The 26,171-nt window shown below is 39.9% G+C and overlaps 1 protein-coding gene across 2 annotated transcripts in view; it reads right to left on the reverse strand.

Moving 5' to 3' along the window:
* Positions 1 to 26,171, reverse strand: part of LOC139941368 (thrombospondin type-1 domain-containing protein 4-like) — a 149,974-nt gene that overhangs the window by 120,953 nt on the left and 2,850 nt on the right. For both annotated transcript variants that reach the window (XM_071937829.1, XM_071937828.1), the window contains exon 2: positions 14,916 to 15,039. In XM_071937829.1, coding sequence (XP_071793930.1) covers positions 14,916 to 15,039 — 124 coding nt within the window. The remainder of the gene's footprint in view (positions 1 to 14,915; positions 15,040 to 26,171) is intronic.

A 26,171-nucleotide genomic window follows, 5' to 3' on the forward strand; every position in this document is an offset into this window, starting at 1 on the left:
TAACACGTTTAATATATCAAGTCTGGCCTACCTATCATAACGACCAAAATCTATAGGCTGACTCGTTTTTAGTGTGTCTTTTACAAAAGAGAACAATAGTGACGTCAGGGAAACAATCACATTGATCCGGGTCAAGTGGGCTGACCCTTTTCTGGGTCAGTCATGACACCGGAGTCTGTGTCAAGGAGACCAAGAAATGGGTCAGACTGATGATGCAGAATTTGAGTTTAAAATCCCATTTGTAACCACTTCTGGTTAAGCCTGACCCATAACCCCAGAATCCGGGTCAATTCCGACCTGGAGTTTTGTGGGATGGGCTGCTGGCTATCCTAGGCGCGGTCCTTGGGGAAAAAACTATGGAAATTGCATTTAGTAAAGGGCTGGCTTACTATACAGACTTTCGTAGTTCAATCACAGTTGTTCTGACTACATGTTATTTTAAGGGTAACAACAAACCGGAAATCAGACTAAAGTAGAAGGAATATCATGCCTGCTTCCGAGGCGTGTTAGACTTGGTTCCAAGTCTTTGGTCGTGGTTTTTTAGTCGTCTTGATAGCCGCTACAAACAGCCGCTACAGGGCGCGTGCTAGCTAATATTGTGGGGGCGTTTTCGTGGCTGAGATGCAGAAGAATAACCGCCTGCTCAAGCACTGTCCTAGACAGGTAGGCCTAATTCGTAGGTATCTCACAAATCTAATTTACACAACAAGCCAGCAACTGTCACCTTTCATTAGCATATCCCACACATCAGACATTGTATAAATCAACAAGAAGTTGATGTACTTGCGATGATATCGAAAAAGTAATTTCAGAATGGACATAACCTTTTGGTGGGAGGCCTTGTTATTAAATTCACTTTAGGTGTCGGGTCTGGTAATGGTTTCTCCCCAACTGCGAACCTCTGCCCATGCTGGGTTCATCAAAGGGACCCCAATTCCGAACAGGTGTGCATGGTGCAACTCAATTTAAATACAATGATTGCTTCGTTTTCAGAATCCTGACTATGGACGTGACTTGGACGTGACTACGACTTCAGAATGTGTTTTCCAATTCCACCTTTGATCACACTGTTAATATTATTATAAACCACTGAAGGAACATTATTCAAATATAAATAGTGTGTCCTGTTGGCTTTCATGGTTGCTTTGTGGATCCCAAGTTGAAGGGTCTACATACGTTTGGTAATGACTCTGAAAATGAATGCCAATACAAACTTACTTGGTAAGAAGTACAGCAGCTTAAGAAGTAAAGTACAATGCATTTTGAGAAACTTTTCACTGCAAAGTACTGTGGTTATGAAAAGAGGTATCACTTTGTATTCCTCAAAAACTTGAACAATTTTATTTACCTTCCTCGTCGGTGAGGGCGCTAAAAAGTCCCCTAAGAATTTAATAAAACTTTGTATTGTGCATATAGCCCGTGATACATGATACAATTAGGCAACCGGTTCCAGGCAATCTCTAAGAACAAAAAAGACTTTCACAACTTAATGTTCACATATTTTTCTTGGGAATCGTATTAGAAATCGTTTGGAAGTTACCCATGAGCTACCAAAGTGACCCTGCACAGTTGGTTGCCTCCATGTTGCCTGTAAAAGTTGCCTCACACGTCAAGGCTCTTATTCAAAATAAAATAATAATAAGGCTCTTATAGTCACCTGTAGTTAAAGACCTTTTTTGACAATCGCTGAATGAAACCTGAAAAATGTTATCTTTTTTCATTTCGAAGGTCGTGTCTACTACTGAGGGATTACCGGTTTTTTACAACTGCCAAGTTCGATCAAGTAGAATGAAGGCCGTAAGACCAGTGAGCTGTGAGCAGTTGTCCCTGATGGTCAAAACATGTCTTAGGGTCTTGTTTATTATTCACAACGATTGATGAGGGATTTATGAAATGGCCTCGGGTTTAAAGTGGACACAATTCGTAGCAATGGGAAGCGACAGTGAGGTATCATTGGTGAACATCTAAGTAAGCATGCGTGTAAAGGTTTAGTCTTGGCGCAATACGTTGTTGTTCGTTATAACTGAACTACCGCAATCCCCTGGGTCCACTCCGCGCCGCGCACATGCCCTACTCATCAAGAACGTCTTGTAACAAGACTATAAAGGTTGCGTGTTGGGATGTTTTGTAGGTGGTTCTTATTCATTTGCACGAGCATATTACTGTAATCATCCTGTTTTCAAGACACGCCTGTTATTTTGAACCATGGTTGAACGGTCTTCTTCTTTCGAGTCCATCATGATCTATATTCAAATATGTGGCCTGGGGTGGATTTCACAAAGAGTTAGGACTAGTCTTATCTCGAGTTAGGACCAGTTACTCGTCCTAACTTAGGACTATCCATGCAATTGTAAATCTCCTAGGACTAGTCCAAAGTTAGGACTAGTCCTAACTCTTTGTGAAATCGACCCCAGGGCCCAATAAGCACACAATTTTGCTTGCAAATATTGTGCTAAGCAGAAATGAGTAGGACACCGGTCACAAATTTACTTGCAAGTGCAGCTCTATGCAAGTGGGCCCAGGGGTGGATTTCACAAAGGTAGTCCTAACTTAGGACTAGTCCTAGGCAATGCTAAGAGATAGGAATAGTCCTAAGTTAGGACCAGTAACACATCCTAACTTAGGACTGGTCCTATCTCTTAGTCTTAGCATTGCCTAGGACTAGTCCTAAGTTAGGACTACCTTTGTGAAATCCATCCCAGGGTGTCCACAAGTATATGACAAGGAAGTAGTGTTTCCCATGTGAATGTGAGAATCTGGGTTGCGCCTCGGAGCCCATCTGTCAACGGGCCAGTAGGGACCCACCAGTTGTCGACTGTAAGGGGATTAACCGCAGGGGCAAACAGATGTCTATGCGGAAGAAGTGACGAGAAAAACGGCTGTGAAAAAGACTAGCAGAACCTTGGACTTGACAGTTGCAATTTTTAGGATTTGACAGAAAAACGCCTCTTGTAAATGTTTTTCTTGTTGTGCAAAATGTCAGGCCTGATACGACACAGGGAGGCAACGAAGGCGATTGCCTCAATGACCCCTGGTAAATTGCCTTGGTGCCCTTGAAATGCTACAGTATAAATTGACAATTTCCTCATATGGTGCCCTTTATAACGAAGGAGAAAATAAGTGCCTTGTTGCCCTAGCCCTTTCAGAAACGAAGAATACAGGCCCGAAATGTAATTCAGGGAAAATGTTAGTCAAGCTCATTGTGGATGTTTATAATTGGTAACTCATTCACAGCGTTTTTTGCAAATAGTAAGGAAACCCTTATTTATACCAAACAAGGTGACTGAGAACCCATAGAGTACATGCACGACAGCTGAAGGACCATGAACAGATGTCTCAAGTTACATATCTCATAAAGTGATTATCTCTTTTTTGCAAAAAATGTTTTCGTTTTCGTATATTTTATAAGAATCTTCAATTAAATACAACAACCGGTAAGCCAGTGAGGGATGTTGTCAGATTCTCATATTATTGAAAAATACTATTGTCTTAAAGGGTCTATGTACTTTTTCCTAACACAAATCACAATGTCCACATATTTACATTAAAGTTACACAGTTTGAAGATAATGATAGTAGAAAGCGTCCCTTGAAATTTTACTTACTGAGGTGCTGTAGTTTTTGAGAAATGAGTAAAACAAATGATTTTCGTCTCAGTTTTAGCATGTGAAAACGTACTCACCATGTTATGCTATGGTTTTGGTATAATATCATCACTGGTTAATTGGATTTTACATGCTAAAATAATTATCATCTTCCTGAGGCGAAAATTATTGTGTGACTTGTTACTCATTTCTCAAAAACTACACAACCTTAGTTAGTAATACCTGAAGGGAAGCTTTCCACTATCATCATCTTCAAACCCTGTAAGTTTAATGTAAATCTGGGGACATTTTGAAAAAGTACCCGAATCCTTGAACTACGTCCTGGTCAGCACATTTTTTCGATGATATCCTTTTTGGACCATGCCAAAACCCTAGAGGAAAGGAAAGGATATACAAAGTATCTGACAAGACGAATTTGTTTTCAAATTATGTAAACAGTTGTTCTGTGCAAATAATGTGTATTCGATACACACTTTTGGTTGGAAGCCTCAGCAGCGTTCGGAGTAATGTGGTTACGTGAAAAGATACCAGTTTGTATGCCCCACAATTTGAATCTGAGAAGAGTGTGTATTCTTAAAGGAACACGTTACCTTGGATCGGAAGCGTTTGAAACCGTTTGTTATGAAATGCATATATGGTTAGAAAGATGTCTTAAAAGTAGAATATACTGATCCACACAAGTATCACTCAAAACTGTACGGTTTACTTTTTACGTCGCGAACTATCACGGTAGGCCATTTATTTGACTCCCATAAATGGCCGACCGTGTTATTGGACGAGGTAAAAAGAAAACCACGCAATTTCGAGGCATATTTGTGTAGATCATTGTATTATACTTTTACAACATCTTTCGAACCATATGCATTTTATAACAAACGGTTACAAAACGCTTTTCAAAGACCAACTCGACCGATCCAAGGCAACGTGTTCCTGCGTGGGAATATTCGCACTGGATTCTCGGCGATATCTCAGTACGCGACCAAAAATGAAATTAATGAAATTTTCAAATGTTTAGTTTTTATTTTAAATCGAGGTCAGCCACCACCACACTGATGACTTTTCACAATAATTTAATTCCGTATACATGTTTGATGCTTGAAAAGTAAACAGCTATATAATGAACAATATTTTAGAATGAATTACAATATCCATCAATTTTTGTTTCCGGCAGTGAGTTTTGATCTCGCCCGACTGATTATTGCCAATATACACTAACCTTGGTGTTTACTCTCTTCCTATTACAGTTTAATCAACTTCAAATGAAATCACCTTAAAGGTAAAGTATACCTTCTTTCTTTTGTCACCGTGCAATTGTTTTAATCCTAAATAAATTATATATACATGCCTTCATAATAATAATAATAATAATAATAATAATAAACCATCTCAGCTCCCTGGTAGGGAGTATGCAGCCTGTGCAACATTAAATATGCGCTACTCGGCTTAATCAATCACAAGAACCATCTCTGCCCTCGCAGGTACCCATTTACCCCTGGGTGGAGAGAAGCAATTATAGTTAAGTGTCTTGCTCAGAGACACAAGTGTCACGACCGGGATTCGAACCCACACTCTGCTGAACAGAAGCATCAGAGCTTGAATTCGGTGCTCTTATCCGCTCGGCCACGACACCCCCACCAATAAAACTAACTTGTATTTTAAAGGGTGCGTATAGCGTTTTTGAGATATCACAGAAAACCCGGAGCGAATATAATGTCCTCGCAGGAAAAAAAAACAATCCCGAAATAGGACTACCCAATTTAAGGAGCGTTGTTGCAGTAAATTTGTGGGCATAAAAAACTGATATCTTGTTGTCAGTTTTTTGCACAACCACATTACTTCGCTCAAAATGCTTTATGCCATCAATAGCTACTAGCTGTAGGCTTCTACAACCAAAACTTGTGTTATTGTCATTCATTTTAAGAGTGATATCCAAACGTATACCTTCTCTTTAAGGACATTTCTATATCTCAAATTTTAAGGTTCGTTTAACGATACGACTGTAATTAAAGGAGAAATATACATACAAGGTGTTTCCCTAAAATAAATCTTGTTGAATATCCCCAAAATTATTTTACAGAATTTCCATTGACAAACACCATTATATTTAACATCCGCCTGACATTTTTTTCAATATCTTTCTGGTACGGTAATGAAACTTTAAGGATCCATCAAAGGTGCCCCGGCCTGCTTCGTTTTGAAAGGGCAAGGGCACCACGGCATCTTCTCCTTGTATTGGTAAAGGGCACCCTATGAGGAAATTACCAATTTCTACTGGAGCATTTCTAAGGCACCAAGGCAATGACCAGGGGGTATGGAGGCAATCGCCTGCGTTGCCTCCATGAAGTATCGGGCATATGCCCCTAAAAAGGCTTCCCAACCTTTGGCTAAATAATGAATATTGCAGAGAAGATGTTGAAGAAACATGTTTCATGGATGTGGGAGGGAAACCCCAAGTGGGGAAAACCTACGCACCTTCAGGTATAGGGACTGAAAACCCAATCCACATGTGGAGGGGGGGGGGGGACTCAATGAAGACATGCAGTTAAACGTATTAACTAAAGGGACTTTGTCTTGGCTTTTTCCATTTCACCATTAATTTGTTGGTTATCAAAATTTGTTATTGACAGACTGTCAAGTCGTGATATGTGGAAATAAATTTAAACAAACAAAAAACAAAAAACGAAATTAATTTGTTTTCTGGAAAATGGTGTCATGATGCACGTTGAACTTAGGCTTAGTTATGACTAATCACAAGGGTAGCCTACTGGGGAAACTAGTGAATGAGTGAGACTGGGGGTTTGGGGGCGACCCAATATTGGTGATGGGTATCTGTGACCATGTGGAGACAGACCTATTGATCACGACGGACCCATGGAGGAAGGGGCCTATCACGGACGAAAGGGGGGGGGGGCGGGAGGCATAGTTTGGCTTGTGCGTAAAGCGCTCGCCTCTCACCAAGGTGACCCCGGTTCGATTCCCGGCCAGGGCCATATGTGAGTTGAGTTGTGCGTTGGTTCTCTGCTGTGCCACGAGGGTTTTCCAGACTATCCGGTTTTCCTCCCTCAGGAAAAAATCAAACACTTTCGATCTTGGCTGTGCTGCGTGGTCATAATGGGTTGATGTGGCTGGCAGCTGAATGCGCCCTTGCATGCCTGCTTCTCGAACACGTTGTAGCCGCGTCCTTCGCAATTCAGCTCTAGCTGCGAGTAAGGACGATTAGCCCCCCAAATTATTAATTATTTATAGTCAGATGTGAATATTTTGCTGCTAATTTCTCTTAATGTTAATTGGAAGGGCATTCCTGAGGTTAGGGCAGCATTAACAAAAGCGCGATCCACAAAGGGTAACTTTTGGTACGGCGAAAGGGCAGCCCAGGAGAGTGTCATCATAACAGCTACAAAGATTGTAGCGAGGAGGGATTCAGGTAAACTCGAACTAAACCATAAAAACATTTATAAGCCAGAATATTTATAAAAACAGAATTTTATAATTAATACTTTTTATCGCAGAAGCCTTGAAAAAAGATGGTTTGTTTTTGACTCTCGGTGGCCTCTTTAGTTCTCCTTTAATGATGGGTCTAAACGGGTGTGCTATTTGCATAGAACTACCGCCTATTTCTCCACCATGCGAAGTTTTACAAACAAACTATTTTAAAACTGGACAATTTCCAAGCACTAAAATGTATGTGCTCTATACTCCAAGTAACTTTCCAGTCGAATAATTTCCAAGCCATTTCCCCATTCCGATATGACGCACAGATAATATTTACAGATCAAAAAGTTTACATTTCCCGGACGTGTTGATGGAGACTCATCGTTTCACCTGTCCGTCGCCAACATCTGAAACATTCGGAACATTCGGAACACTGTTCAAGAATTTTCCGCGGGAATAGATGCATATTATCTGCGGATTACGTGCAAAATTGCCGTTATTTTAACTACATTTCATTCTGTGGCATGTGAAGTGTGTCGACTAGCGGTAAGTTCGGGGCGGGACGCTGTGATATGCAAGGCTGCCCCTCTTAGCCAAGACTCTATTGCAATAACAATCATCTAAAATGAAACATATGGCTTGCCTCGTCAAAATAAAAAAATATAAACGGAAAGTCGGCCGTATTGAATTACACGTAAATTGCAAACAGTGCGGTTTTAAAAACAAAAACAAAGGTATTCCTTTGCCAAGTTTACTGTCACTTTTCCATTAAGTTTGAGGTTAATTCGTCCCGCTGGACGAATTGTTTTAGGAAATGAGAAAACAAGCTTTGGGGATAATCTGTTACTAGTGAAAGGGTGAGAACCTTTGAAACATTTTTTTGTCCAACGGGAGAGGGTTTAATAGGGGGCAAAGTGGGTATGACCCCGCCCCCGTTCAGCCAGACGGCACTTTCATGTTTGTAATCTTTCGGATTACGAATGGATAACCGCACGTGCGGATTACCACACGTACGGCCCTGAGTTATTCATTGAAAAACTATTCAGTACATTCAAAAATTACTTGCGGATGAAAAATTCGTACGTACGAATTAGAAGTTCATTTGTACAAACTTTTTTTTTCAATGATGTGACCTATAGACACACTTCCATTTTTGGCACAGATCGGACGTATAGTAAAAAAGCAATTCGATCCCGCTACAACATCAAACCAGGCCTCAATTTCAAAAGCTGTTATAAGCAGAAAACGTTGCTGCTTTTCTAAGTAAGAAATGGCTGAATGTGGTACCAGTCGCTATAATGGTAACTGTATGGTGTTCAACATGAAGTTATTTATGCTAAGCAAAAAATATTTGTTTGTGTTTAGCAAGTTTGAATGCGCAGGCTTTATTAAGGTGGGCCCTTCGTCTTGCAACTCGCAGCCTGGTTTTGATCACGGTGTCCTAAGATCTAAATCAGGCCACGTCTCAAGACAATTGTCGTTTAATGTCCGCTCCAGCTTCCGTGTCGAAGTGCAAACTGTCAGGATATGGCATTCCGGCATTTAGGTGTCGATGACAGCCCCCGACACGTTGTCCGTAACGGGACAGGTGAGACAGTTCAATCTATCTCACCCCGGTGGGATCGATTTATCATATGACACAGGTTTCCTGGGGACGAGGATTTCAGTGGATGGTGTTGGGACCAACACATCAGCCTTTTCATAGCACCTTAGAAAATGTTTTGTATTAATTTTGATTTTTCCCTTTCACCGATGTATGTTAGGACTGTATTCCCAGTACTTTCCCGAGTTCTGTGAAAAACAATCACAGGCATATTATTACTCGAGTGGGATTCGAACCCACGACCTTCGCAATATACATTTTCCCCCACAAAACTCGGAAAAGTACTGAATGTACAGTAACACACGTAAAGGTCAAACCGGAATGAATCTAATTATCTTCTTCTCGATGCAAATTTTGCATCTATTAATGGTTTTATGCAACTTGTTAAAGTTGGGGAGGAGCGCACGCAATCAGGTAAGAATATGAAACCCAACTATGCTCCGTCTGAGATTGGAGGTTGGATTCGAACCAGGGTGCACACAGGTGAAAAGCATGACAAGATTGATTGTTTTTAAAATTGCCATTATTAGTCCCAACATCACACTGTGACAGCTCAAACGTAGCATGTCTGACTATATCTTCCTTATTATGCATCTTCTTCAAACTTGACCGTATGCCAAGTCCATGAATCACAGACGAGAAATTCCAGCACCTTGGGCTAATCTAATGTCATCTTCGCCAACATCAAGCGTAGCCGGCCCAGAGTCCCGAGGAAAGGCTGACATAACTTGAACTCAGACTTCGGGTCTTAGGATGACCCATTTCAGAGGAAAATGATTGCCCGGAAGTGCATGAAGTTTGTGATTCATCTTATTATCGTAATCCCCTAAGACAAGATCGGCCTGGGTAAGGATCTGCATTTGGGCATGTGGCTAAGCTTGTGGCGTGGAGCTCTAGCCAGAAGTCTTGCTTTCGAAAAGGCTCTCAAATTAAATGTTGAACATGTCTCAATGAAGACGCTGGTAACAATCTTATCACCCTGAGAATGTTTGGCGCGTGAAGGACTCTAAATATTTAATTGATAATGATGACTATATAATATAGCTGGATGTACTGAATTAGAAACACTACACTTATTAACAACATGAAGATGTTTTCTCTTAATCAGGCCGATCTACTTTTAATTAGATTTGCAAAGAATGTAGAATGTTTCTTCAAAAAAAAAGCGGGTTTGAATGGATGTCTAGTACTTCCCCGAAAGTCACATAGCTGCCAAAAGACACATTATTTTGGCAAAACAACTATTGGGAACATATCCGTAACAAGACTTCAGACATGACGTGATGAAACCTTTATTATCGACTGGCACTTTTGGAGACAGTCTTAGATTTAGTTCAATTCAATCCAATTAAATCAACTATTGATTTCCACATTGTATACACAATTCACGAAGAAGTACGTGTGCTCACATTCAATGTTTGGTAATCACTTTTAAAATGAATGGCACAATGTTTTAGAAGTACAGCAGCTTTCGATGGTATAAAGCATTTTTAAGAGTCATCTGACCTCGAAGTAATGTGGTTCTGGAAAAAGATACCAGTTTTTATGCCCCAGAATACGAATCTGAGAAACGTTATCAATTTCGGGTCATTGTTTTCATGCTGTGGATTTTACGCGATATCTTAAACAAAATCGATTGAACTTTTCACAGGTCAGTTTTATTGTACATATCTACATTTTGAAATGATTCAAACAATCGAACGGTTTAAAACAACAAAATATATACTTTGCCTTAAAAGCATTAGGTAACAATAGATAAACACACGTATCAGGCAAGGTAAGTCAATGATTGTAGCGGCCTGACTTTTAAAATGTATTAATGAAAATAATTATACAGTCACAGAGTAACGACACGAGTTGCGAATTTGAAAGAGGAAGAGCTTAGGATAATAAAAATTCAGCATCGGAACAGGTGCATCGATGTATAAAGCGGAACCTGGAAGAACAGGTGGGTCCCGAATCCCGAGTGGGACGCTATTATGAGCGGGTTTACCGGAGGTTAACCGTTATTATAATGGAGTCGGAACCGACGTGGAACCTTCAGGGAATTTGTTTATATTATGTGTAGAAATTGTTTATCTCAATGCGAAGTTACAAACTGAATTTGTTTTCTATTTGTGAAATATTCACATCAATGCGAAATTACAAAACGAGAATTTCTTTTGAGTGAATTGCTTACCTCAACGCAAATTAACAAAAGGAATTTTTTGTTTTTAGGCCTATTTGTGAAGATGTTTAGCTAAAAATGTCTAAGAACAGACCATCCTTCTAACTATTCAAAACTGAACTCAAAAATTATTATGCCATGGACAAATTTGTTTCCACTTGTAACAATAAGTTGGCCAGTTTCTATCATAAATGGGATCACTATTCTGTTCTTTTCCAAGATTAATGTTCTAAGTATTAATTCTCTTTAAAATCGATATGTCTTGATTTCACTATTACTGTATGTTTCTTTTATCGATCTGACGTAAAATTTTGTGAAATGTTATAAATAAACCATTATCCCCGAGATAAAAAAAAAAATAAAAAAATGTTTAACTTGGAAAATTCGAACCCCAAACCTTGTGATTGCAAGTCCAGCAGTCTAACCACTGGTTTACGGTTACATAGAATGGAAGCACACATTTTGTTTCTCATGAACTTGACAAAAAGAACAAGGGAAAAACTTTTAAGTTTCCCTGGGGCAAACTTAACCGTATCAGCACAAGTGCCAAGATTGCACCTATAGAAAGAAAAGCTACAAAAACACGAGTTCAATCATGGTTCAAGCTCAACTGACACTTAGCAACAAAAAGTGTTACCCCACGGAGGGAGATAAATGGGAAAAGGGCACATGTTTTCGATCACAGTAAATTAATGCAAAACGGCATGTAGGTTTAAAGACAAAGTACAGAGTTGGTTATATCGAGAGAGAAATAAAAGAAAGGGAAGTTTGAAAACTCACTTATCTTATTGTGTAATTATAGTTTTACTTATTTGTTTATTGTGTAAATATTATATTTATAACTAACCTCGACAATACTCCATGGTAACATATTCGTCTGAAGCATTAGAACTTTCAAAGTTGAGGAAATAGTTGTTGGTAGACAAATCAAAGTTATCTATTGTGAACACTACAATCGAAATATAAGACGCCAAAGAATGTTAACAAAATCCCCGATAAAACATAAACCATTTTTCATAACATTCATAAAAACGGACCACCTAATTATATAGAATTCACATTTTAGTTATTTGCAAATTTGGGCATGGAAATTCACTTTTAAAAACCCAATAATGTGATCATCGATAAAGGCCACGATATACCTTTAATTGCAGTCAAGGTTCGCCTTGCAATTTTACACCAATTCCCCGGTGGTTTCAGATAATATTGTTCAAAAAGCCCCGGCCATATTTTGATGATGTAAATATTTGGCGAAAATGCCTGCGGCTGTAAACGAATTGAGTGGATTTTGATTGGGGAGTTATTAACCAAACGGCGGGGGTGTAATGTAGATTCCCGTCAAAGTCCACGACACGCAATTTATTCTGTATTGCGAAATTGCCACAGTCGTGTAGGGCTTTTCATTGGGGAATTTTGCTTTTCTAAATCGATTCAAAAAGGGAATTCTTCAACAACAAAAAACATCAGAAACAATTTTAAGGATGTCAGTTCAAGTGTGCAGAAAAAATTTGCCTACGGCAAACAACACTTTCGGAGTCAGTAACAACACTTTTTTATTTTTATTTGCTGTATCACTATCAGGACGTTACTGTGTCATGACTTGAGCAAAAAAAAAGAATTCCACAATTATTGCTATTATTTATTCGGCATAACAAGAAGTACAATACAAAATACAGGGGAAAAAACAAAATCAGCAAAGACAATAGGCCAATGGCACATGCCTGGAATTAATTTGGTCAAGATTGGTCAACTGGGTTGACCTCGAAGATTGGCCCTGATTTTTGTTTCGTATTCTCAATGCCCGTTGATTTCTTTATAGCAATTCCCTGAGGAAGAAAGCAAAATAGGACATCCTTGTGTAGCGTTTTGGAGACAACAATATTTTTGTTCAGTTCCGGTCGAAGTTTTGTCTCAAATTGACCGTCGTACACCAAGGGTGCACCAGGGACTTCTCTTCGGAGGCATTTAGGGAGAAGCTTTTTGCTTTCACAGGGTGGCCATGAATGGTATTAGGTCAAACCTACCCTTCCCACAGGTGAAGGTCCCCAGACAGAAAGTGTGTACAAAACCATAGGAAGCTGTTGCAAACAAGTTAGAAGCAACAAATAGGAACAATACGAGTTCTTCGATTGCAGGTTTACGCATGGACCTTTGTGGGGTCTTTTGCACAACGGAACAGTTCGGCCCTTCGTGGCAAAACAGCCTAACTAAGACATTGAGTTTCTTAAACATTTAAGGTCATTTTTGGTAAGTTGAAGGTGTTTTCTTCCATTTCAAAGTTTGTGAAGGCACAAATGCTTTTAGCTGTTATTGTTCAATGATCTGCGTCCTTTTGCCTATTGAGGGCGCTGTTTGAGAGTATGACGACATATGCAGGGGGTTGGTTGTGTTTTCTTCAACAAACACCTCTCATCCCCGAACCCATTTTGAGGGCTGAATAATCGCAACTAATCCAAAAAGATTTACCAAAGTAATATCATACAGGCGTGGAAGGGGGAAGTCCGACTCAAGCCACTGAGTAAGGGGCATCTATCTATCTACTTGGTGACTCATACACCAACCCGTCACTTTGCATTAGCAATATTTCATGACATAAGCCAGATTTTTCCAGGGAAAACTTTTCATCATCTGAAGTGCGGACTGGGGACAGGAGGAGTGGGGGGGGGGGGGGGGGGGGAACTCGGCCATGACGTCACACGCCATCCTTCACTTCATGGCTCAAGAGTGGATGTTTGGACGGTTAGACACGCACGCGTGTTCTAACAAAACCAGCGTGACGATATCAAACAAGTTTGCTTAATTTACCGAGTGTTTTCTTCTTTTTTAATTAACCGTATACTCAAGGGTCAAGGAACTACGCACGCGGGTCATACTGTACACAAGACAATTGACTCAGGTGGAAATTCTTCCATCTCCAGGGCTAGACAAATATAACAGGGCAATTGAAGAGAAGGACAAGAACCCACGACACTTCAACTGCCGTCTCGGTGTTCAACCAAACTGTACACATTTGTATTTTTGTGATTATGAGTAGGCCTATGTGTTGCACTGCATTTTGTTATTGTTCAATTAAATGTTCAGTTTGTGGGAAGTTTAACAAAATAAGGACGTTGTCGACGGGGTCAATTTACAACACCGCCAAAGTTAAAGGAACACGTTGCCTTGGATCGGATGAGTTGGTCTATTAAAAGCATTTAAAACCGTTTGTTATGAAATGCATATGGTTAGAAAGATGTTTTAAAAGTAGAATATAATGATCCACACAAGTATCACTCGAAATTGCACGGTTTTCCTTTTACGTCGCGAACTATCACGGTCGGCCATTTATGGGAGTCAACATTTTGACTCCCATAAATGGCCGACCGTGTAAGTCGACAGGGTAAAAAGAAAACCGCGCACTTTCGAGGCATATTTGTGTAGATCATTATATTCTACTTTTACAAGATCTTTCTAACCATATGCATTTTACAACAAACGGTTACAGAACGCTTTTCAAAGACCAACTCGACCGATCCAAGGCAACTTGTTCCTTTAAAGAACAAGTTCCAGTGACAGGACATTAACCAATTATTGGGATACAGACCATACCTTACGTAATGTTGTAAGAATCAATCATTGTGTCTAAATAATATGAGTCACCAGTTGAAACCCTCGACATGACTGAGAGGTCTCTGTATCTGCCAAACAATCTCCTCACTGGGATATTACATATTGTAGGTCAACAGCAAGACTCAAATGGGGGATTTTAAAAGAAGTTTCAAGTTCACTGTGAGGGTTAAATTTTATACGCATCATCAAATGTGCAGTCGCCTTATCTTTTTTTAACGTTTTGGTCAATGTCGACCGAACTCAAGCTAAAGTGTCTGTAGCGCCATATTACACGATGGCCATTTACGGATTTCATGCCGCCATTTACGGGTTTCACGCTGGTTGACATAACGTTTCAATAGTCGGTCAGCTCGGCTTGGTAAATTATTGAGAAAGGCGTTCCTCCGTGGGTCAATAATCCCGTTATTTTGGTTAATGGTAATGGGGTAGGGCACCCCAAAGCTCCGTAATACAATAAGTATTTTCAACCAACTAATAAGTGCAAAGAAATCAACGCCTACCTCACGTAACCTGGGTTCACTGATGAACGACTCTGATGACGTCACAGCCACGGAAACTAAAATAATGATGAATATTCTGAACGTCATAGTCTGTATCTTGGATAAGAGTATGCATGAAGCACAGCTGAAAAACAAACAAACAAACAAACACAATACCATTATCAAGACAATAAATCAATCTTCTTTTCCTGCATGTAAATCTACGTGCCCCAAACCGAGGCTGGAAGTGGACTTGGGCCAAATTTCATAGGGCTGCTTAACGGCCGGTTTTGTGCTTACTGTGCGATTTCCATTTCATAGCTCTTTGAACCGTAAGCACAACAAAAGGCATGCTAGCCCGGTGCTTACTGCACGAAAATGAATGATGTAATTACAATACAAATCCATGGGGAACGCGAAAGAAGGCCGCCTACTTTTCTTGCTAAGCTGTGAAATACGTTTTCATCTTAGCAACTTTTTTTCTGCTACAGCAAGCACGAAAATTTGCTAACGTTAAGCAGCGCTCTCAAAATGGACCCACTGTCGTGTTCCAATGTGTGGTATGTTATCCAAAGGAAGTCACATGTGGCGCGTGTTCCACCAATCAAATGACAAGGATCCCTGTCCCTCTAAACGGTTTCCATGCACTTGTCAAAGGTACCAAAAACCGTCTTCAAAATCTCCCCCTGAAACTCACACCAGGGAGCCTCAACCATTCCTCCCTTCTCAGTCCTCGTGCCATCTTGTAAAGTCCTTAACGAATAACCGAAGATGATGTGAAGATAAGTAGGCCTATCACCAAATAGCTATCAAGGTACCCCAACCATACGGCAACGCAGTTGAAATTCTTCATGGCACTATTCCAGAAATCGTTACGGAATGAACTCAAGGCCGTCCCAATCCGTCATCCAGTAATTTCTTCCTCCAATTAGAGATTATCATTTATGGGATTGTTGAGATGTGACGTTTTAGTTGCATGACCACGTACTGTTTATTGCAAATCATTTTCGTGCTGTGTACCACAATATCAAAGTACAGTGCTAGTGTGGTTTAATGATTACACTCACGTAGCCTACACCCAATTTCATTATTTTCTTGCAACTTCGATAACCAAACGAGCCGAAATTTCTACATGTTTGTGAAGTGAGGATACTGGTCTATGACAATGACAAGAAGTGCACACTTCAGCGTAAGAAACAAACACAGAGCAAACTTATCAGCAAGAAATGGCGGAAGACGTCACAGACTTTTAGGCCTCATTGCATGCTGTTGTGATGCTGGTGGTTGTAATCAAAGAAACCCAGTATAAAAGTTAACCCCTACTTTTTGAAATTGGCCCCTTGCCTTGGTGTGACTCGCAAGGGAGTGGGGGAAACAGGCGAAGTCATTTCCTTAAACGGGGTTCAACCGGGCCCGAACGCGCCGGTGTAGTTCCCTTTTCTACCAGGGCGTGAAGTGCAATGATCCTGGTGTCGGTTCACGCCACTTTACCGGTACTCATGATCCCCTACCTTTCAACGGATGACTCGGTCAATGTTGAATCTTCAAATCTTAATACTAGGCAAGAGATAACTCGATCTGAGCAAGTCAAACAGATTTCTCAGTCCTCCTGGGCCCAGTTTCACTTGTGTTCTCATGCAAGTGTTGGATTCAACTCACTAGTTTTTAGAGTGTTGGTGTATTCCAACATTATGCAATAACCAATCTGTGAAAATTTGTAACCATTATTGGTCATCCAGGTATGCAAGAGAAGAATGAAATAAACAAATAAAACACCCTTGTAAAAATGTGTGTGCTCTTAGATGCCTGAAAAGGCTTCAAGCCTGAAGTCTTTTAAAATTTGAGTGAGAAATTACGTCTTTCTCAAAAACTACGTTACTTCAGAGAGAGCCGTTTCTAACAATGTTTCATACTATCAACAGCTCCCCGTTGCTCGTTACCAAGTAAGGTTTTATGCTAACAATTATTTTGGGTGTCCAGAGCCTTTAAACATTGACCGCAGCTGGCGCATTGATCAGTCGTATTCGTTATGATTAAACGGCTTTCAATGGCAGAAAATGTCCAGAAAGATAAGGGTTGTCTCATCAGGTGGGTGTGAGAGAGAAAGATGGCTGGGATTTCCTAGGAGGTCCAACTGGAATTGACTGAGGGTCAGCATTGAGTCACTTTAAGTTCTGACTTCTTGGCAGTGTTCCATGCTCAAAGAGGACACACACAGACCACCCCGTATTCCAAATATTAAGGTAGAGTTATGATTGGGTACAGGCTTATGGAAATATCAATATTGGAGTCCTATAGACGATGTGACACCTGTGACATCACATGTTTACAAAAGAGCCACAGAGCCTGGACTTCCTGCAGGCTCTATTTGTACATAGCTCAATAGAAGAAAACATGAAGTCTTACATTTTATAAAGATTGCACTGTCTAATTCTTTTGAAATGATGAAAGGGGACACATCTCAAAACTTGACCAGCTTTTACTTTCATAACCCTTGGTTTCATGTGGATGACACAAAATGTCAACTTTTCCCATAGGACCAGTGTAGTATCTTGCCTGCCAGAATACTGAAAGAATGTACGAGGTCACACTTATTGTAAACAAGGTTCACAATCATGGTCTATACAGCGACATACAATATGTTCCAATTGATGGCTATGGTTACGCCCAGACATGTTCAGCTCAGCATACAAAACTTATCAGAATAAGGTGAAGCACCATTCCATATGTACAATCTGTGACAGGCATCCTACTTATTTTTGCTCAGCAGAAAGCCGCTAAGCATAATTCTCTGCTTAAGCACTCCATGAAAGTGGGCCCTAGCCGCGGCCGAAGCCACCAACTATAAGGGCACAGCCCATGTCTCCAGCTTATAAGCCCAATGAATTTTCACCCCAAAAATTAGACAGGCCGAATCTATAGAACCTAAAGATAATTTCGGACCAAGGCAAGAGGTCCTGAGGTCATCACACACAGATATTACCCGAGTACACAACAATGTACAACTAAAATATAGAGCGAAAAGGCACAATTCACTCAGGTCTTATGGACCTCATTAGACGAATATATAATTAGAACATACGACCAACGGTAACTTTCACTTCTGATCTCATGCAAATTCAAAGTGAACCAATGTCACGCTTGAGAAATAAGGGTAACTCTTAATTTCCTTCTAGACATGGTACCGTATATTTTGATCAGCAGAAACATAAATCAACTATAAACTTAATTTAGTTTGGACGTTTTGTTCATTGTTGCTACTGGTGTCAATCGTCAATGGAAATATTTCCGTCTGATGAGGTCATCTTCGAGCAAGTTGTATTGAGTAAATCTGATCTTATTTATATTAATGTATTCAAGGTAACATAAACAATTGTGCGGTTGAACGCTTTCAGTGAATTAGCATATATTTGGTTTCTTCAGATTGTATTCAATGTCTTTTATAAAACTAATAATGCATAATTAGGTCTGCGCGGTGAAATCAAATATTGCGCTTTCTTAAACTAAAACAAAGTTAAAACACATCCTACAGTATGGAAAATGACAACCAGTTTTAACAGTTCTAACTTTCACAACTTAAACATTTAGCAAACTGTATAAACCCTTTTTGTGGAACCATTTTGTTTGATTCCCCATGTCAAATAACACTCTTTGATACAGATTACCAGTTGGACAAAAGGTAGCCAGACCATTTCACCTTGATACTAAGTCGAACGAGGTTGTTCGGGGCACGGATCATCTGAAAGAGAATCCTTAATACTCGAGATACCAAATGAACTCAATAAAGTGAACGTAATACCCCTGCAATTGGTATCTTCAACCCCCTCTCCCTGGCTAACAAAAGCCTGAAGCCCAACTCAAAACCCTATGGCGTTCCCAATCCCACAGTTTCAATGTCCACATTTCTGCCTCTAGTCAGTACAATAGAAACTTGGCCTTAAAACCAGGTTCACCAAGGTTAGATGGATTTGGGTTTAGCTTCAAGAGATACCGTCAACAACTACTGACCGGTGTTCGAACTATTCTTGTGTCCTTTTCTGTGCGTTAAACACACTGGATTCATTTTCTTGTAAAGGATGCAGTGAGTAATTAACCCCTTACAATAAATAAAGGCACTTGACACTAATTGGTAGTTACTCAAAATAATTGTTGGCATACAAATTTACTTTGTAACGAGCAATGGAGAGCTGTTGATAGTATAAGACATTGTAAGAAACCGCTCCCTCTGAAGTAACGTAGTTTTTGAGAAAGAAGTAATTTCTCACTGACATATTTGAATCAATAAAAGACATCAGGCCTGAAGCTTTTTTGGTATCTGAAAGCACATACAAATAACTTTTCTTCTTTCATCATTCTCATGCAACTTCGGTGACAAATTGAATCCAAATTTTCACAGATTTTTTTCTTTTATGCATATAATGTTGGGATACATCAAGTGAGAATACTGGTTTTTGACAATTACCAAACGTATCCAGTGCCTTTTTAGGGCTACACAATTGAAACGATTTTGGTAACACTATTTTGAGGATACAAAATAACAAAATGTTTCGTCAAAACTGGCCCTCTGCATCATCTCAGTATGGTGTCCCAACAGCCATTTTCTTGGTACGGATACAAAGCATTTTACGGATCAGTATAAGCGGATTTTACCACGTGGCATACACAGACATTTGAAAAACAGGTCAAACTTTCAACGGTCGATTCAAAAGCGGACCGTGTACTAACACACACCCAACATACAGACTGGATTTCAAATGTAGCCAAGGTTGCTCGGCATGGTTTGGGATTCAAAGTAGATCAGTATAAATACGTAGGCGCTAGAATTTAAGGCTTAACGGTGGAAATGCTAGGTCACCGAGGAGTGACTGGGAAGTAATGTGGTTATGGAAAAGTATGTAAGTTTTTATGCCTCAAAATTTGAACCTTATAGAAACTTGAGTGTCAGTTACGTTTTATCAGATTGTGTGTTACAATTCTGGATTAGTCTCCCTGCGGGCGTAGACATAACTGTTCCGGATTATGTTCAGTGATAACTAAAAGACGCAACCACCTTTTAAAATGAAATTTACACGAGCTAAATATGATGCATCATATCTACCTCTCTATAGAGGATTGAAACAATCAAACAGATCCACAAAACCAAAAGTCAGCATAAAACCTTTCTTGGGGATGAGTAACGGGGAGAGGTTGATGGTGTAAAACATTGTGAGAAACGGCTCCCTCTGAAGTGCCATAATAGTTTTCGAGAAAGAAGTAATTTTCCACGAATTTGATTTCGAGACCTCAGATTTAGAACTTGAGGTCTCGAAATCAACCATCTAAACGCACACAACTTCGTGTGACAAGGGTGTTTTTTTCTTTCATTATTATCTCGCAACTTCAACAACCGATTGAGCTCAAATTTTCACAGGTTTGTTATTTTATGCATATGTTGAGATACACCAACTGTGAAGACTAGTTTTTGACAACTACCAATAGTGTCCACTGTCTTTAAAGGAAGTGTTTTCTTTTCTTTTCTTTTTTTAAACGAAATGTTTCTCAAAATGCTTTGTACTATCGAAAGTTTCTGCACTTCTTGAGATGGGAAATTAATTTCAGAGTGACAACCAATCGTGTAGTATACCTTCTCTTTAAAACCACACACAATGAAGAGTCGTAAAAACATGAAGAAACAAAACAAAAGAAGAAATGCTCACGTACTCTCTTTCCGAAGTAAACATTTAAGTCGACATCATCTGCAACTTGTCACAAGTTTTACGAGTAACCTTCCCTTAGTATCATACACAAACCTCTTAAAGATAGATTACAATAATCCTGCTGCGCAATGCCCTGGCATGCCGTCAACATTCCTGTCTTTTTAAAAAAAATAAGGAATAAGTGCGAATGTGACATTGGAAAGTACAAAAAAGAAACTCAGACGTGTTGAGATGGTTTGTTTAGGGTGACCATGAGCAATGCGATTTGAGAAGGAAATTAACAAGTTCTGGCAAAGCGATAGAGAATGTGTACATCCCAAGAAGATTTGGATTTTGTTTTTTGTTTGTTTAGATGATCTTCCCATCAAGGGAACACGGCAAACCCAAACAAGGGGATACCAAGCTGGCAACAGCCAATCTCTCTCATACAAACATTGGTGCGTCAATTGCACAAATGAAGAGGCGTGCTTCAGTATAAATAAGATGACAGTACTTATTTCATTGTGAAAATCGGCGGTTAGCTTGGTGGGATTCGAACCCACAACCCTGTGATTGCAAGTCCTGAAATCTAACCATATTATACCCTTTCTTCAAAACAAACATCACACAAACAAACAAAATCTGACAATTCTGAGAAAACAATGTCACGAAAATAATTTTCGTCTCAGTTTTAGCATGTAAAAACGTGTTAACCAGTTACGGTATGTTATGGTATAATATCATAACTGGCCAATAGGTTTACTATCATTATCTTCAAACCCTGTAAGGTTTAATGCAAATATGTGGACATTTTGAAAAAGTACCCGAATCCTTTAAAGAAAACCGTGCTCTTGTATGAAATGGGCGTGGCTTAAAGTTGATACTACGTCATCACTCGCAGCTTTATAACTTCAACATGACATGTGCAGATAAATACAACAACCTTCTTGACACAGGATTTCGGAGACGCTTCAAATTCTTTGTTTTTATGGAAGGAGACCACCCAGTTCCGACGAGCCTTCAATTTGAATTATCTTCAAAGACCTAACAACATCGGCACACCTCAATCTATCTTCGTAATAAGTGCGCCAAGTGCAGAGATCGCATGTTAGTAAGATGCAAAACAACATCATCCCACACCCATTCTTGGCTACACGCCTAAAGTGATAAGATTGGACCCTCCACAATGCATAGATTGGGAATCACTTTCACCTTATAGTATTTGAAACTCGTTACAATTTGGCAATCTCTTGTTTTAACCATTATTAAGAGAGCATTCCATTATGACTTCTACTGAGAAAAGTGTGTCTCCCATTTCGAAGATTAAACCTACGCCTATATTTGTTTACTTGTCGTTGTAAAGAATGGATGCCATGTCATAATCTATCTCGGCGTAACAAACATTTCTCATTATATTCTACTGAAAAACAACATGTCAATTGCCGTAGTTTACAGGATGTTTTGTGGCATCTCTCATTACAGTGATTAGGTAAATACATTATATGAATCGTGTCGTGCACACGCCCTTTTGTGTTTTCACTTCTTGCCTAAAAATGTATCGTTTTTAACAGTTCATTGTCATAGTTCATGACATTTTTTTTTACAACTTGTGACTTTTCAGCAGGGGTATATAGGCCTTTAGGGAGTGGAGATCAAGTTTCGCATTACATTGAAAATAGGTTCGAAGGGCGTCCAAAACAAACGTACACTTCAACAATTGACCTTAGGCACTGATGGACCAATGAGCAACCTCCTTTTTGACCTCTACAAGGCGCCCTACTTAATTGATGTACAATACATGCGAATGAAGAATAAAACAGGGTGTGCTAAAGGCATCTAAATCAAGGCGCAGATACACCATTAGGTGGATGGCATAGGTAGTGATGGGATTACGTTATTGCCTTTAACGACACTGGACACTATTGGTAATTGTCAATGACCAGTCTTCTCACTCGGTGTATCTCAACATATGCATAAAATAACAAACTTGTGACAATTTGAGCTCAATCAGTCGTCGAGGTTGCGAGATAATAATGAAAGAAAAAACACCCTTGTCACACGAAGTTGTGTGCTTTCAGATGCTTGATTTCGAGACCTCAAATTCTAAATCTGAGGTCTCGAAATCAAATTCGTGGAAAATTACTTCTTTCTCGAAAACTATGGCGCTTCAGAGGGTGCCGTTTCTCACAATGTTTTATACTATCAACCTCTACCCATTACTCGTAACCAAGTAAGGTTTTATGCTAATAATTATTTTGAGTATTACCAATAGCGTCCACTGCCTTTAACTTTAAGAGTGATAACCAAACGTATACCTGCCATTTAAAGAGAAAAGCAAACTTGAAGACCATTGCCAATTCGTTCACCCACATAACAACGTAATAATGTAAAGTCCACTTTGCTACTTTTGTTATAGATTTGTAATCTTTTTTTTTTTTCAATTTGAAAAAAAAACCCGACTTTCCTTTTTTGATTCACACGCATGAATCCGTCAACACTATGAATTGATGATGGAGCAGCGGAGCCCTGGGGACGGTTGCGATTATACAAAAGAGCACTTCCATGTTGCCCCCGGGGGTGTCGATGAAACCATTATTCTTTAGAAGTCCAGTTCAGTTAAATTGAATTCAGAATCTTATTCACTTCAATGAGGTTTTCCGGAACAGACTTTTAGTTAAATTGAAAAATCACATGAATATTTTTTTCAACCTGATTTTATGATTCGTGTGGAAAGACGCGAACATCCATCATCGAACTCTATAAGAAAAGTTCAGAACAAGATTGTGATAAATACAGTGTTAGTCAGGAAGTTTGATCCCTCAAGAATTAAGAAACCCTAAGGTTTGGCTGGCGTGATTGTTCTCTATATTATTGACGTTCGTTCCTTAAAGGCAGTGGACACTATTGGTAATTGTCAAAGACTATGCCTTCACAGTTGGTCTATCTCAACATATGTATAAAATAACAAACCTGTGAAAATTTGAGCTCAATCGGTCATCGAAGTTGCGAGATAATAATGAAAGAAAAACAACCCTTGCAACACGAAGTTGTGTGCGTTTAGATGGTTGATTTTCTAAACTTGAGGTCTCGAAATCAAATTTGTGGAAAATTACTTCTTTCTCGAAAACTATGGCACTTCAGAGGGAGCCATTTTTTACACTGGGTTATACCATCAACCTCTCCCCATTACTCGTCACCAAGTAAGGTTTTATGCCAATAATTATTTTGAGTACTTACCAATAGTGTCCACTGCCTTTAAGTCCTTTGACTTTTTGTATACTACGCGTCCAAAAGCGACTAAAGAAACCCCATTAACCACCTCGAACCCCCGGCTAATTCAAATAACAGAACAGTTCTCTTCATGACATCCAAGAATAATTTACCATCTGCTGGCCGGTGCCCCCGAGCTGGCGAACCAACAAAGTCACATAATCTTGACATTGAGAAATAATCAAATCCATACATAATCCTTCAAACGCAATCTACACCCTTCAAATACAATCATGTCAATAATGTTAACTGCCTTACCACGCGTTGCAGCGGCCTTCCAAAGTTAGGGTGCGTTCGTTTAGCTTCCCCTGGTAGACCCCGGTGTGTGGCGTGTTTTTTCCCAGGACGAACGTGTGCAGATAATTACCCACGTTCGTCCTGGGAAAAAAAACGCCACACACCGGGGTCGACCCAGGGAAGCTAAACGAACGCACCCTATATGTTAGATAAAACGTCACAGTCTGTAATAAGAGATTCAGGTAATTGAAAGTATTGCTGCGATTCGGCCATGGTTCTAAAAACTAATATCAAAACATTAGACCTTGTTCGATACGGGTAGTGGGTGTGTGAGTGGTACTATGTGAGTAGGGGAGGGGCAGGGGGGGGGGGTTGTGAAATAGAGGCCTTTCCAAAGTTATATAAATAGCCACACACAGTCAGCTTCGAGTAATTCAAAATGTTGCTGCTATTCGTGGTTCCAAATTGAATTTTCAAACTTAGATGTTTTGATGTGGGTAGTGTGGTTAGACTTGGTTCAAGTCCCGTTCTTGTGCGAGAGTTTTCTTATCCGCCGTCAAAATGAAGGTGGTCCCGAGAATGGCACGGCACAGGTTGGGGGAGATTTCTGATGTTAGGCGATGGGACTGTTAATAAAAAGGACTCACAATGGATTGGGACTTGAGTCAAGTCTATTGTGTGGGTGGTGCTGTATAGTAGGGGAGGGGCAATGGGAAAGAGGGGGTGAAGCAGAGGACAGTCGTGCAACGCGAAGGCCTAAACATGGTATGTGGTCCGGTGCGTGCATCAAATCGTTTATACAGTTCTACGTGGTCAGTGATGCAAACAGGGTCTCATTTCCGAACAGCATTTCAGGCGTCGATATTTCGCCAATTTTGTATAAACCATTCGCAAACTTTATTTCAAGCTGACTTTTACACGGGAAGCTTTCAAGGATGTGTATTATAGTTCTGAAAAAAAGAAGCTTTCTAGAGGTGGTTTACGTTTGATATTTTTCCATGGTAGATCCACTGGTCCTTGCTCTATGGTAGATCTAATGCCTTCTGGTCCAAAACTCGGCATGGGCTCCAGGCTTCCAGCTCCGGCTTGGTGCATTTCGGAGCAGTGTCCATTTAGCACGGTGCTTCATCGTCAAACGAAGCCCGGAGCAGGAGCCTAAGACAACAAAAAACTAGACCAAAACGGCTCCAGGCTGCTGGCCCAAGATGCCCGTGACAACAGTCTGATGTCAGCTCCAAACATCGGCTATAGAGGGCTCCAGCTCTAGGCTTCGCTTGATGTTGGAGACATTGCTTCAAAGTTAACGGCGGGGTCGGAACCGGAGCCCAAATTGATATTTGATAAAGGCAATTGAATATTACGCATTATGTGGTTGAAATATCGTCACACATGGGTGACATTTTGAATCACCTCGATTTTTGTATGTTGCTTGTGTTTTTTTTCCCCGCCAAAATTGTTCGGTATTGCCCATTCTCGAATTTGACTTTGAAATTTTTCCCAAATTAACAAGGTGTAGATACAAGATGCCATGACGTGGTCCACATGGACTCCATGACAACGCGGAAGGATTTGTGGTGAAGGGGTCAAGTGGTTTGGAGGTCGCAGAATCCCTTGGCACTGATTGGGTGACATTCGACCAAATAATTGGCAAGCGGTCATCCGTCAAACAACTTTTTGATTTACGGTTTCAAAAAAAAGCGGCAGACCGTGGACACAGACGATTTATCAAGGGACTTACACATTCCAAAGCTGATTTAATGACAAAGACACATATTATTAGGTTTTGAATAAAATGATTTGCCGATTTGTATGCCTGAAGCACAAACGGAAGTTGCTTTCACGTTTTGTATCAATGAAACTGCATTATTGCATTCTGTGCCTTCTGTGTTTGTCCACTGCACATTTAATATGATTGATTTGCTGTGTTTTTTTTCAACGACTGGACTCAATTTTTTCAACAAATTTAATATTATGTGGCAGTGGCACAAATATTAATACATTTGAAAGTTTTGTATACAGTTTTGCACAAATTGATATTTTTTATTCCAAAGTTTTTTAAAGGATTTTTTTTTTACTCGGAACACTTTTACGAGCA

This window comes from Asterias amurensis, chromosome 9 (assembly GCF_032118995.1).
Source record: "Asterias amurensis chromosome 9, ASM3211899v1".
Classification (NCBI taxonomy): domain Eukaryota; kingdom Metazoa; phylum Echinodermata; class Asteroidea; order Forcipulatida; family Asteriidae; genus Asterias; species Asterias amurensis.